This window comes from Vanessa atalanta, chromosome 12 (genome assembly GCF_905147765.1).
Source record: "Vanessa atalanta chromosome 12, ilVanAtal1.2, whole genome shotgun sequence".
NCBI lineage: Eukaryota > Metazoa > Arthropoda > Insecta > Lepidoptera > Nymphalidae > Vanessa > Vanessa atalanta.
The window spans coordinates 6,484,295-6,497,618 of record NC_061882.1 but is presented as its reverse complement, the minus strand read 5'-3'; the positions used below and the strand labels follow the sequence as shown (position 1 = coordinate 6,497,618).

The 13,324-nt window shown below is 32.3% G+C and overlaps 1 protein-coding gene across 7 annotated transcripts in view; it reads left to right on the top strand.

Annotated features, from left to right (window-relative positions):
* Positions 1-13,016, top strand: part of LOC125067953 (furin-like protease 1) — a 163,959-nt gene extending 150,943 nt beyond the window's left edge. For 6 of the 7 annotated variants that reach the window (XM_047676884.1, XM_047676883.1, XM_047676887.1 and 3 more), the window contains exons 10-16: positions 676-899; positions 1,857-1,996; positions 3,128-3,246; positions 3,964-4,419; positions 5,217-5,416; positions 6,425-6,515; positions 11,171-13,016. In XM_047676884.1, coding sequence (XP_047532840.1) covers positions 676-899; positions 1,857-1,996; positions 3,128-3,246; positions 3,964-4,419; positions 5,217-5,416; positions 6,425-6,515; positions 11,171-11,826 — 1,886 coding nt within the window. In that variant the 3' untranslated portion in view covers positions 11,827-13,016. The remainder of the gene's footprint in view (positions 1-675; positions 900-1,856; positions 1,997-3,127; positions 3,247-3,963; positions 4,420-5,216; positions 5,417-6,424; positions 6,516-11,170) is intronic. The other variant, XM_047676888.1, reaches the window with a different exon arrangement.
* Positions 13,017-13,324: the final 308 nt, after the last annotated feature.

Here is a 13,324-nt window from a genome sequence, read left to right as displayed (position 1 = left end):
TCGTAAAAGTATATAACACTAGTTATTGCTGCGGCTTCACTCGCGTTTTAGGGTCAGACGTCAGGTGTTAGACATAAAAAGTCCTTGCTTGGAGTTCGATTTAGTAGTTTGGCCGTGACAGAGAAACAAACAGATAGACCAACAGACAAACAAACTCACTTATTTTCGTATTTATAATATTAGTATAAATATGGTCGTTTACACGATTTTTATTTGATTGCCTACAATAAAACGTTATGCTATTATTCCCTTTGTCATACAATTACTATTTTTTTTTTCAAAAATGCCGAGATGGAGATTAGATACCATAAATCTTAACCGAACATGGGTTCAAACCCAAGCAAGCACGACTGAAACTGATTTTTTCGATTTTATTCAATTATTCCAAATAAATCATAACCTTGTTTTTCTTTATTTGATAAAAAGTAATTACTAAGATTTTTAGCAGTATTTCACAGTAAAATTTGGGACATTTAGGAAAACGCTTGACTTTAACATAACACTCGTGTATTTACGAGTAAAATAGTCTCGTTCCTACGTATATTCTTACAAGAACATACTTTTTAAAATTTTATTCAGTTTCAATTTTATATCAAAATCTCACGTTTATTGTAAATGTAAAATGTTCAATTGATTGCATAAAACTTTTTGTTATATAACATATTCAACCTGCAGTTGTTCGGACCGCAAGACCAGAACGCTTGAGTATCGGCGGGGAATGGAGGGTCAATGGTGTCGGAAGGAACGTATCACATTCCTTTGGTTACGGACTACTGGATGCCGCTGGGATGGTTCGGCTTGCAAGGTCTTGGAAACCGGTCCCCGCACAAAGACGATGTGAACTAGCTGCCCCAAGGCCTCAACGAGCCGTGCCCCCTAGGTCTTCTATAACTCTACAGGTTAGTTTTATTTTCTACACAGGTACTAATAATAAATTTGCTAATTATATTTATATATTAATTGTATACTTCTTGTTTCGTGACTACGTATTCAAATTCATAGAAATTAGAACACTTAAAATAGTAATATAGGTTAGTTCCAGGTATTGTCTAGCTGTCTGTACAAATTGCAACATTCGTAAATGCACTGTACATTTGCATTGAAATTATTCAGCTATGAATTTACTGAATTCAGTGCCTTATTACGATCCTATGTTAAGTTCTATTGCCATTATTGTATCTACTAGAAATTGTAATAATGTAATAGCGTATAAAATTTAGCGCCAAAGCGCTTATGTGATTTGCTTTACAAAGACAATATAAGTACAAAAACCAATACCGCTGAATATGAGACTAGCAAATTTACAATAATTGGCGCTGCTGTGTCTGAATATTGGAGCTTGAAAATGTGGGGTCTTATTACATAAGGAATGGCGCTAAATGAGTGCGCGCGCTTACAATTTTACACAATATTATTTATTTATTTGAACCTAATCATTGTGAATCTGTTTACGTTTCAATCGTATTTCATACTAATTATAACTTTGTTACTTGATATCAGGATCGGCTAGCGATGGCGATTTATGTATGCGGTTGATAATTTGGATTATGAACGAAATTAAAACCGCAATCAGCGGTGATTTCATTTTAGAATCTTCTGTATTGTAATAAAAATCTATCAATAAATTACTTTATTTGATAGTGTTTGTGTTTGAGCAACCAGTTTTTAATATTAGCCTTATATTTTATTGCAATACAAAAATTCACAATTATATTAAAAGTTGTGACGACGCAAATGTTGAAGTAATACTGGGTTCGATTTTTAAATTATCTATTGCGTGCTCACCGGACAAGAAGTGGTTTTTATCAAAATGAATTTGAAATAAATAAATGCTTTATATTTTCACGTTGTCTTAGTTGGATGTAGGCGCTTGTCCCGGAGTGAACTACTTGGAGCACGTGCAGGCGCGTGTGTCACTGTCAGCGGCCCGGCGTGGCGACCTGCGTATTGCCCTCACTTCGCCAGCTGGTACCAGGGTTACATTACTCGCGCCCCGGTAAGAATTTCATGTATTTTTCTACCATGTATAGTTAGGGCTTAGTTTAATACTTTTATAAATAAGGCAAGTTGCCAATCTCTTTAAAATATTCTACCCAAATGTTTTGACGTTGTTTTTCACTGAACATAATATGAAATGTTAATATTAAATTTATAATTTCATATCTTAAAGTCTCGGTTGTATAAAATACAAAAATAATGATTTTTCTTTTAATAGACTATATAAAAATATACATACCAATTTAATGGTTTGAACATTTCTTTTTTATTTGTCTTCTTAATTAAGATCAAAGTATGCATTTTAGTAGTAAAATACGAGTGTATATATGGTACATATCTGTATATACATATGTATTTATATAGAGCTCATAAGCATTGACCACTCTTATTTTTAAACTACCCGCACATAAAACACATTTATAATTTTATACCGCTAGGACATTATGTCGGTACGTAATGCTGAGGCGTGATATCATATACGATACATCTTACTCCATACCATTCGACTAACAGCGCAATTACTGAACTTCGAGGCAGTCAGTGGCGCACTTTATCACTCTGAAACAGCATACGTAGCAATAAAACCTCATTTCACTCGGTCTCTGCACAATGTTCTTTGCTACGTAGATTTATACAATTCAAGTTCTTAATACCTTCAGAATAAAAGTTATAATGACATAGCGATAGTACTAAAAATATATCAATGTAGGTCTTCATACAGATGTAAATTAGACATTTAATTTACTTTGAGGACCATATCCGTGATATTATAGCGATGCGAGTTCATTTATTGAAATATTATTAAAATATAATTGTGGTATTGATTTAAAATAAATATGCGTTTTATTTTAATTTGTATGTTAGTGATTTAAATATTTTTGGAATGATCACTTTTGTTATTCGTAGGAAATGTTATTAAAACTTACATTTCTGTATGAAATTTGCAATGTTGTAAATTTTATTCTGTATAGATATATAAGTACTAAAGTCAAATTGATAGTTAAAAGTGCACTACATAACAAATGACACCATTTCAAAGTTATACGGCTAATTAGAGAAGTACTTTAGCGTAGCATTAAATGACGTTCCTCTGGGGGCTAATGTAATTAGCCGGTTAATTTTCCGACAGACCACACGACTCCTCGCGCGCGGGTTTCAATTCTTGGCCGTTCATGTCTGTACATATGTGGGGAGAGTCGCCCCTCGGGGTCTGGCAGCTTGAGGTTTCGAACGAAGGACGATATTTGGGTAAGTAGATTGAATACAATCATAATTATAATAATGAAATTTATATATAACAGTATTTCTAATACGATCAATATTATCAAAAAAATAATAATAATCACGTAAATAAAAATTGTAAGAAAAACTAGACATGTTTTAGTATATCATTCACAGCGTTATTCAATGCCTGTCATACGATGCCTTTGTCTTTCGTTATATTCTTTCATGATGTTCATGAAAGTTTACATGGTCGAGAAGTGTTGACCGTCATTGAGTGCACTTCACGAACGGTTGCTGTTGTAAGAATAAAATGTGCAACTTATCCCGATCCAGATCACAAAATCGTTCAGAAAACTTTCGACTTTCTATTGTATAAATTATTGGTTCGTGTTCTTGACGTCGATTCAAAGACTTCAGATTGACTTGTTACTTTGAATCTGTAGTTTATAAAGTCATTTATTGTGTTTTTTTAAATATTTATGATATATCTACCATAAAGAGAATGAATACGATAATATTTTTTTAAACATCAGTAAAAAAAGAACTATAAATCTCAATAACAAGAAAACTTTAGTCACGAGAGATTCTCAACTTTACTAATATCAAAGTCTAGAAAGAAGCCCATAAATCGGAACTGACTGAAAACTAAATGTTTGCTTACTTCAATAAAGTTTGAAAAGTTTCCGCTTAATTCTTGCCGAAACTCATGGGACTTACAAAAAAACACTTTCGATACTTTAGGTCGAGCGACATTACAAGACTGGTCATTGACTTTATACGGAACAAGCACACCGGCTGCAAAAAACGACCCTATACCATTTAGAAATCCGATAATGAGAAATAGGAGCAATGCAACTCGTCCTGTAGTATTACAGGCCGGACGAAAAAATAATAGAGGGAAAGCCGTCCATATCGTACCTACACAGTATACAGTAGGTCTCGTCAAAAGGAAAAAGAATAAGAATTCAAAGAATCCAAATAGGAATTCGCAGAAAAAACAAGGTCGACCCGCCACACGCTCGCCAATAGAAAGTACGACGTCACGCCCGACGACGTCGACCACGGCGGATTTGAGCCTCAATTTACGAGGGGATATAACAGATCCCTTGTCCGATGTCAGAGGGCGTAAGATGTCAAATCTGTTCGAGCAGTATCCGAAAATTCAGCGAATATATCCAGCGCCGCTGCAAGCCAACGGTACCTTGTGCATGTTGTCCGTTGATTCGTTTTGCGCGTATTTTATTTGGTCGCCGCCTAGTTTAAGCTTGCACGTCAATTACCTTTGTTTCGGACTTGCTCTTTGCATGTCGTGTGTTTGCGTTGTTTAAATTTTATTTAGTAGCAGACGGTCATTTGATAGAAATGTTGCGCTGGAATTAAGTTTTTCATTTACGATTTATACCAATTTGGCAGTGACTTTCTGTTTTTTTTTTTTTTTATTTTGTTTTCTTGTATTTTATTTTTACGATATTATTTATTCTGGCCTTACTATTAAAATAACAAAATATAATTTTCATATAAACATTAACAATTCTGCTTGTATTTAAAAGCTTTCAATGTTTTCCTTTTTCTGGTATTTTAATAGTAATACCAACGGTATGAGCTACAAACCGACTTTTTTAAAACCTATCATAACTCGTAACTGTAGGTAGTGCATTTAGCTGATTTAATATTAATTTAAGTTTTAATAAGTTTTTTAATTATTTTGCAAATTTATTTTAAAATCGCAGTAATCTTTTTATGTTTACTTTATATATTTATTTTACAGATAATAAAAATGCTTTAAAATATATACCTACCACTATTAAGCCTCATAATAACGAAAGTATGTAATAGCACTTGACATTCAGAATATTTTATAAATTATACAACCCTTTCTGTAAAATTTAACATAAAATTTTCACCGCGTATGGCTTTTTTCTACGAAACGTAAGCACAATATAAACAACAGATCTCATTAAAACAGCTACAAAACGAAACGTTTGTTTGTATAGCCGGGCCGCTGACGCAGTGGGAGTTAATATTCTACGGTACGGAGACGCCGGCTCAGGAGTATGATGCATCGCCAGAAAGCAACTCCGTTGGGACGAGTGGTGTGACGTCATGGAGCGGTGCGAATGTCCCTGAAACGCCGGAAGTAAGACAGAACACTATTGACGACGATCTGGCTCTTGTATGGCATGATTCGCACGCGGTGAGTGCTATTTTGCATATTGTTATGATCATAATTTATAACAAACTCGATTCAGTATATCATATATGTATATATGATAGAAAAAATAAAAATTGTATCATATAACTAAAACAAAAGACGCGCTGTATCGGGCAGTAATGTCGAAATAACTGTTAAAGATAATGCTAGCGTGCTGTTGATGATTTATGTTCAACCGCTGTCAGACACAATACGCTGAACCCACCATTCAGAAGTTAAGTGCTGTGTGATCTTTTGATCATATAGATAGGATATCCGACACTAACGTTATTGATTGGTAGTTATAATGTAAATCAATACACTAATCGCATATCACACATTCTATAGACTATTGAGTATGTACATCATTGTAATATGATCGATGTATTATGATTTTATATTGAATTTTTAGTATTTGTATCTAAAGGGGCTGGTATAGACAAGCTGTTAACGGCAGTGATTATTTGAACAATCCTGAATATTTTATCTTTAAATATTACATACATAATTTGATCTTTAAATATTTTTTTATAAAAAATTATATATTAATAAATCTTACTTTTTAACTAGATTGATGACATACTTATTTCAGAATATTATTCGATTTAAAAAAAAAAAACGATGATTAATTGATCGATTCTTTAAAGTTTAAGCAAAACAAGAACTGATCGTACGATATTTACAAAATTTGATCGGTTAAATTCAGATGTTAATATATATTCGTTTTGACGTAGATATTTCGTTTGTGCTGAATCAAAGCTGCAGATATACGAATGCGGTATGAAGTTCACAAATCTGATAATTAATGTGATAACAGATAATAATTTTATGTAATTTAGTAATGTTGTGTATAATTTTAACATTTTTTTAGTTGAAAAATATGTCCTATAATAATTATATATTTAACTAATTTATATCCCGAAACTATTTTAGTAAAACTAACAATATTTTTTCCTAATTATTCCTTTAGAGTTATGTGATAATGTTTTATAAATGCGTATATATATTCAGATTCGTGAGGAAGGCCCAGTCGTAGAGCCGGGAGGGTACGCGGCGAGCGGGTGCGCCACGCACGCACCGCAGCCTCCGCACCGCTGTTTAGGTTTGTGTCTCTTGCTCCTCCTCTTAATCTCGGGTCAAGGTATTTCGTTTAAGCCCCCGAGCAAACAACCCCGTAGTAGTAAGCCAAACTGTACACTATATGCTAGCGTAAATCTGAAACTGCCCGCCCGGACGAGTGACAGGCCGCCGCGAGCGCCTTGCTTGCAGCTACCTCGAAACTTCGCCCCGGCACTGGCGCCCTAGTACTCGAGGCTCGTGATTTTAGTTGAATTCATACGAATATAAGTACAAGGTGTTACTATATATAATAATTATTTAATTATTTTTTTTCTATATTTTATAATGTCCGATCACAGTTTGTAATAATAAATAAATAATTTTATTGATTGTTTGATACTGCCATAATGCTGTAATATTTCCAACGTACTTAATTGAATACCTGTATACATTAGTTGAAGTCTATAGTAATAGTCTATTCGAAACTGTTGGCCGCATAATAATAGTCCAATTCTTTTATTATGATTTATGTAATGTAATAGTATGTTAGTGGTTAATAAACTGAATACTTTGATACGTAAAATAATGCTAGCTTACTTATTTTTATATCGCAGTGGTTTAAAATATAAACTAGAGGTAAATTAAATCGAACGTGTTCAATACTATTAATGTCTACTAATGTCCCCTTTTAGCTAACTTTCTAAATGACTGCGATGTAAAATATGTATGATATTGTAATTATAATTATGTCCAATAATCTCATAGGTATTTTGTAAAATCAACCTATTATTCGGCAAAACTAAAGAGCTAGAGAACAAGTGCAATTACATAAATTAAATATTATGTATTCCAAATCGAAGACGTCCATTTTGCTCGGGTAATTGCATTGTGTATTCGAATGATTATTTCGAATGAAAGTGGACATTAGTGTGTAAAATTATATATAGGGATAAAAAAAAATTATAGTTAGAAAATGCCCGCGGTACTTAAAGGTAAAGTTGCAGGCAATTGTTATGCTTCAGTCTTTCTGATCACGCCGTCAGATACGATCCTTTTCCTGACAGACTAATCGTTTCAATGCGAGTTATGTAAGAATACTAGGAGTTTATGCTTAATAATTGTATTCAGTGTTTATATATTCGTGGTAGGTTTTTCTATCATTACATTGACATTAAAGATTAAACAATTAACATAAAATAATCATGGTGGTTTTAAATCATAAGCTTTATTCTTAACAGCTTTATAACGGGTAAGTGCCTGAACTAAAAATATCTTGAATTGAAAAAAAAGTATGTGAATTGTTTCATATTTAATATTCTGAGAAAAAGGATCGTAAATTTAAAGCATTAGTTAGTTTTATATAATAATTGAAGAACCCTTTACTTAAAACACTGTCAAACCTCCAATGATGCAATAGAAATATATTTTACAATTGTTACGTTGTTAATAGCAATAAATATTTATTTGTCGCCATAAACCAAATATAGGCAACTTATTTAAAACACGATACCAAATGTTATGCATTTATTTTCTCGTGTTGCATGTAATAATTATTTTAATTTATTCGAAAGATATAAGATATATTGTTTAACTTAAAGTAAAATGCGTTTTTAATAAGAATAGGAACGTCAATGACCTCGAATGATCGCGATCTGTCAAGTGACAAGGAGAGTACGTCTTGCAAAGAAAAAATATTTTCCACTTTCAAAATATAAAAACTTATTTCTGAAAACGTATTTATAAAAAGTTGAAGCAAATTTGTTGAAGTCATAATTAGTTTAAAAATAAATTATAACAGCTATGAAGCTATAAGATGGCACGAGCTCCTATTCTTATTTGAATCGTCTTGTAAAAATAATAAAGAAGTGTTTTGGCGATTTTTTCAAATAAAAAGCATAATTAAAATAATGTATACCTTGTAGTCGATAGATGTGGAAAATTCGCCATTACCTACACTATACGAAAACAAACATATCCTGTACAATAAGTTTGGAAAACAATAAATTATGCCTTCTAACCTCTTAAGTGTTTATAGCGGCGTTATCTCTGTGATAGGTCCGAAGCTTAGGGAACTTTAACGACTGAAGGTTATAAAGTAGGACCGACTTTGTACGATTTCAGGGTAGGCCTTGGATTACACGCTAGCCTAAATGCTTAGTTTTCCTAATTCGTTATCCAAAGCGCAAGACATTTACATTAGAACTATATTAAAAACTTTAACGCAAACATTGAAAAAAATATTAACATATGATTTTTTTTTATTTAAGTAATGTCATTGAATTGTAAAGTAATCAAATAAACAATATAATTAAAACAGCTACAAATGTTACAATGCATTATAACATTTGTAGCATGCTCTTTACTTATTTACTGTATACAAATATACTCTACATCAAACAAATGAAATGTTGTAACGATTAAAACATTTAATATTTCGTATATACGCATGAAACACATTAATAACAAATAAGATTGGCAGTAAGGAAACATATGCATTCACCCAGTACATACTCGTAGATCGCCCAAAGAGCACAGCTTGAAACTAGCACGAACTACTGAGTTATTGCGCGCTTATTTTGTGGCGCTCAGCGATGAAGAAAGACATCGCAAGAAACCTGCACGTATCTAATAAAATTCTGTCACATGTATAAACACTCCACCTAGACGTTATCGCGCGGAAATTTCAACTCGTAGATATGAAACATTTGAAATTTCACTTTCTGGTGTATATCTTAATCGCAGAACATCGCTGAATATGCAAAATGCATTTTTATCTTTACCGGCATCGTAAGAAAGGCGGAAATCAAATAGCGTTGCGTAACAAAATGATTTAGATGGAATTTCCAAGCCCACTTTCACGCTATATAAGAATATTTCTTTTATTACTTATAAAATAATAGATTCGGCCCGCGGCTTCGCCCGCGTGGGACAGGGGGATTAACACATTTATTGAAATGTTAATCATTGAAAATACTTTTTAATTTATCAGAAGTTTTCTCTAGTCCTCTATTAAATCAACATAATTAACAGCAGATTATATCATATACAATATAAATTAAATCTATGTATCAGTTGTTTTTTTATTTCATACATTACTAGCTATGTAAGGTTTCGCACGGGTACCTACTTTAAGGTCTACATATGAAATTTAAAAAAAATCTTGTTTTTTATCCGGCTAGGAAAGTTGAAATTTTCGGCTTTGCTCTTCTATAATATTCATGTATAATACATGTGAATATTCCTTTTGAATCATTCTGCTTATTGATTGATTATATAATCTTACAGTACAGGCGGCGGGAAGCGATTTAGTTTTACACTATGAATACTATTTTATTATGAAAATCATCTGTACATCGCATAATTATGAACCAATCATTATATATATAAATATAAGTTTATAAAACTTGTTTTTCAAGTCGGTCCTAGTCTTAGACACTGAATGGTACCAAGTTAAAAAATATTTTTTGCGTTTCTTCTTGCATGATATAAATATATTATCGGTTTATGCGAAACAAATTATAACTGTCACATGGATAACGCCTTAAATATAAAACAGTACGTAGTTCCCTGTGAATAAACATAATAACTAGAGTAAAATTTAATAGCGTATCGTGGTTGTGATCATATAAGTGATTGCCAATCCATATAACATAGATCATGTTAAAGTTTGTAAATAATTAGATATATTCGTATAATGAATTTGGAAAATTGTACAAATTGCTCACATACATGTAAATTTTTAAAATGACTGAACACTCAAGATTTCTCATCGACTGGTAGCTAGACTTAATTATGTAAAGTTACTTCCTAAATTAAACTTTAGAATATTTATGATAAGGTTGATTTTTGATCGATAACGAAATAAAACAGCTGTCGTTATACTATGTGACTATCGTTTGATGTTAGAAATTGGCAAAAAGCTCATTTTTGTAAAAGTTTTGGTGTATACATGTAAAATTCATCGATCGGCATTAATTAGATATCCGATAATTGTATTTATAAATAAATGTAAATGCTGAATAATTTGTATATATGGAATCCGATGTGAATTAAATGTAATAATAAAAAATCTTTTATTACAAAATGTTTATAGATTTTCATTTAAAATGTAATGTCGAGTCTTGTCACAGATTATAAAAAATGTATATTATTTTATAAATCAAACTGACGTTAAATAATCAACTGTGAATTTATATTCTAGGCTTTTTGTTTTGTTACGTTTAATTGACTGCATGTACCGCTTTGCTTTATATGGGCCCATAACAATTTAATAATAGTCGCTCCAAGCTTAATTTATCTTCTAAAACTACTCTATTATGTTAAAATCTTCCTAATTCTTTTTTTTTCTTTTTCGTTTAACATTCGAAATATTTTTCTCCTGATTTCATTTAATTTTGTACGTGTCTTTTGTGCATGCGTCGAGCGTCAACGTTAACGTCCGTTTGTTTTATGTAATCATCTCCAAATGTTTGGACAAAATTATTTGAGATCAGTTACGAGAGTCTACTTACCATCCCCTATCGTACCCTGTTTTCATAATCTTTACCTGAGAACTTCGAGCCTCGCGCAAGTGGAACTTCTGCATCATATGGTCCGCTGGCAAGAAATGCTGCATGGATGCTGGTACGGTGCTGGGTGGTGTCGGATGGTCCTCTTTTAACTCATGTATTTATTTTATCTTTATCTCTTTCTCACTAGAATGCGCGAAGGGTTTGCACTTGTACGACGGTCGATGCTATCAGCGTTGTCCGGCCGAGACTTATGCCAGTGAAATTTTAATGGAACGAAGCTCACGAAGACGTAACCTCACATACTTGGAGTCGGGTGACTCTTCAGTCGTGATGAAGCGACAGGGTGATGTTCTCAAACCTACCACGATTGAAGCGCTTGATATGGAACCTTCAAATAACTTTTCTAAAGCGCCTTTAATTTGTCTCCCTTGCCATTATACATGCGCCACTTGTACAGGACCCCACAACAGTCAGTGTTCCTCCTGCTTAGACGACGCTCAACTTTACAATATGTCTGATGTTGAATCGAAACTTTACTGCTATCCTAAAACCGTTCTACCGCAAATTAACGACGCTAATTGGCACTACAAAGTCAATTTAATACTCACTATAGCATTAATTCTTGTTACTTGCATTTCGCTTTACATATTGATTGTTTGTTCGCTTAAACGAATGGGCGTATCCTGCTGTGGTTATAATTACGATTCCAATATCAAGATAGCGTATAACAAGTTAGCTGTAGATGATAAACAGCAAAGCGCTATAGAAATCGAGGAAGAGATTCATAAGGCTCTAAATAAGTATTCAAGCGAAAGCGAGTCGGAGGATGATATGAATTTATAGCGTCTCCTTAGCTTTCGCATCGAGTATTACACATTAATTTAGTATTAAGTTAACATATGCAGGGCTCATTGTGATACAGCACTATCGAACGTCACATTTTTTTATATTATCCGTATAAGATACACTTATAGATAAATAAAGCAGTCAACTAAAGTTATAACGGAATTGGTACAAAGAAGAATTTGTTGTAGTTTGTATTATGTAGTCCAAAGACTTCATTGAATTTCATGTTTTGGCATTTATTTCTTGGAACAATTCTACCCCTTAGTAGTAGTTTCTTTTCAAACTTGACTTGATTAATGATTTAATAATTCTATTCAATCTAAATACATCACATTCCGTGTCTTATAATTATAAGTTTTTACATAAATATAATTTAATATTTCCTCGATTTTAATTAGCGTAAAGAAAATATGAGCAAAGAACAAATTGATACGCTCAAAAGATTATATTGAATTTTGCAACGCGCAAATGTTTGGTGTAATTGAATCGATATATCTTGGGGTTCGTACAAGTGCAGGATCTTATACTCAGACAATAATAGTCTTAAAAGCTATTATACTTATAGATCAATATCGTTTAATGGAAAAGTAAGTATCCCTTACACTGTTGTGGACAGTCTAATATAAACGTTGATAGTTAAGTAATACGGTATATTTTGTCTCGTTTAGTTAGAATTTTGTGCTCATTTATATTATGGGCGTTTTTTTACTTGAAATAAATTTTCAATTTAACCGATTGAAACGTAGGGAATCTACAAAGTTTGAATAAAAAATATATTGTGGCTTAAATATTCGTACGTGCCTGAGTATTTAAAAAATGATTTGCGACTCAGTCGTATTGAAAGTAAAATTTAATGAAACGACGCGACAGATTAAAGTCAATGCTAGGATAATAATTAAATATAGATATTTTAAAAGCAATTTTATTTCCTTTACTTTATAACTTTTATATATTAAAAACGCGTTCTATATGACTCTTTTAGTTTTAATAAATTTTCGGTTATTAACCTTTCATTCGAAAATCGTTTATAACTGTACCAACTGGCTTCAAAGAGCTATATTTTAATATACTTTTCTGCTTTTACATAACGTGATGCATAATATTTTACTTAAGTAAACCTATCTTTGCTCAAGTTGCCATTTGATTAGGTAAGGAATGAGCTACAATGTAAATATAATTTGGATGTATGTAAATAAATGAGTTCCTATTTTTCATTGGGTCTTTTATTTAATGAAGTTGTATGTGGATGTTTCGGATAAACAATATAACTGCTTAGAATTAAGTATTGATGGTAGTAACCGACTGAAGTCTTTAGTCTATTGCAATGGCAGAAGGAGTGAAAATAATCAAACCTTAGATATGGGTATTCCAGGTGAATTTCCGATAGATGTGATATATTATGCACGAACAATCTTTGTTCACTACATGTATCCCCCTTTATTTTACTTCTAAAGTTCCAATAACCACTTCGTAAATAGTGAATAGGTACTATAGA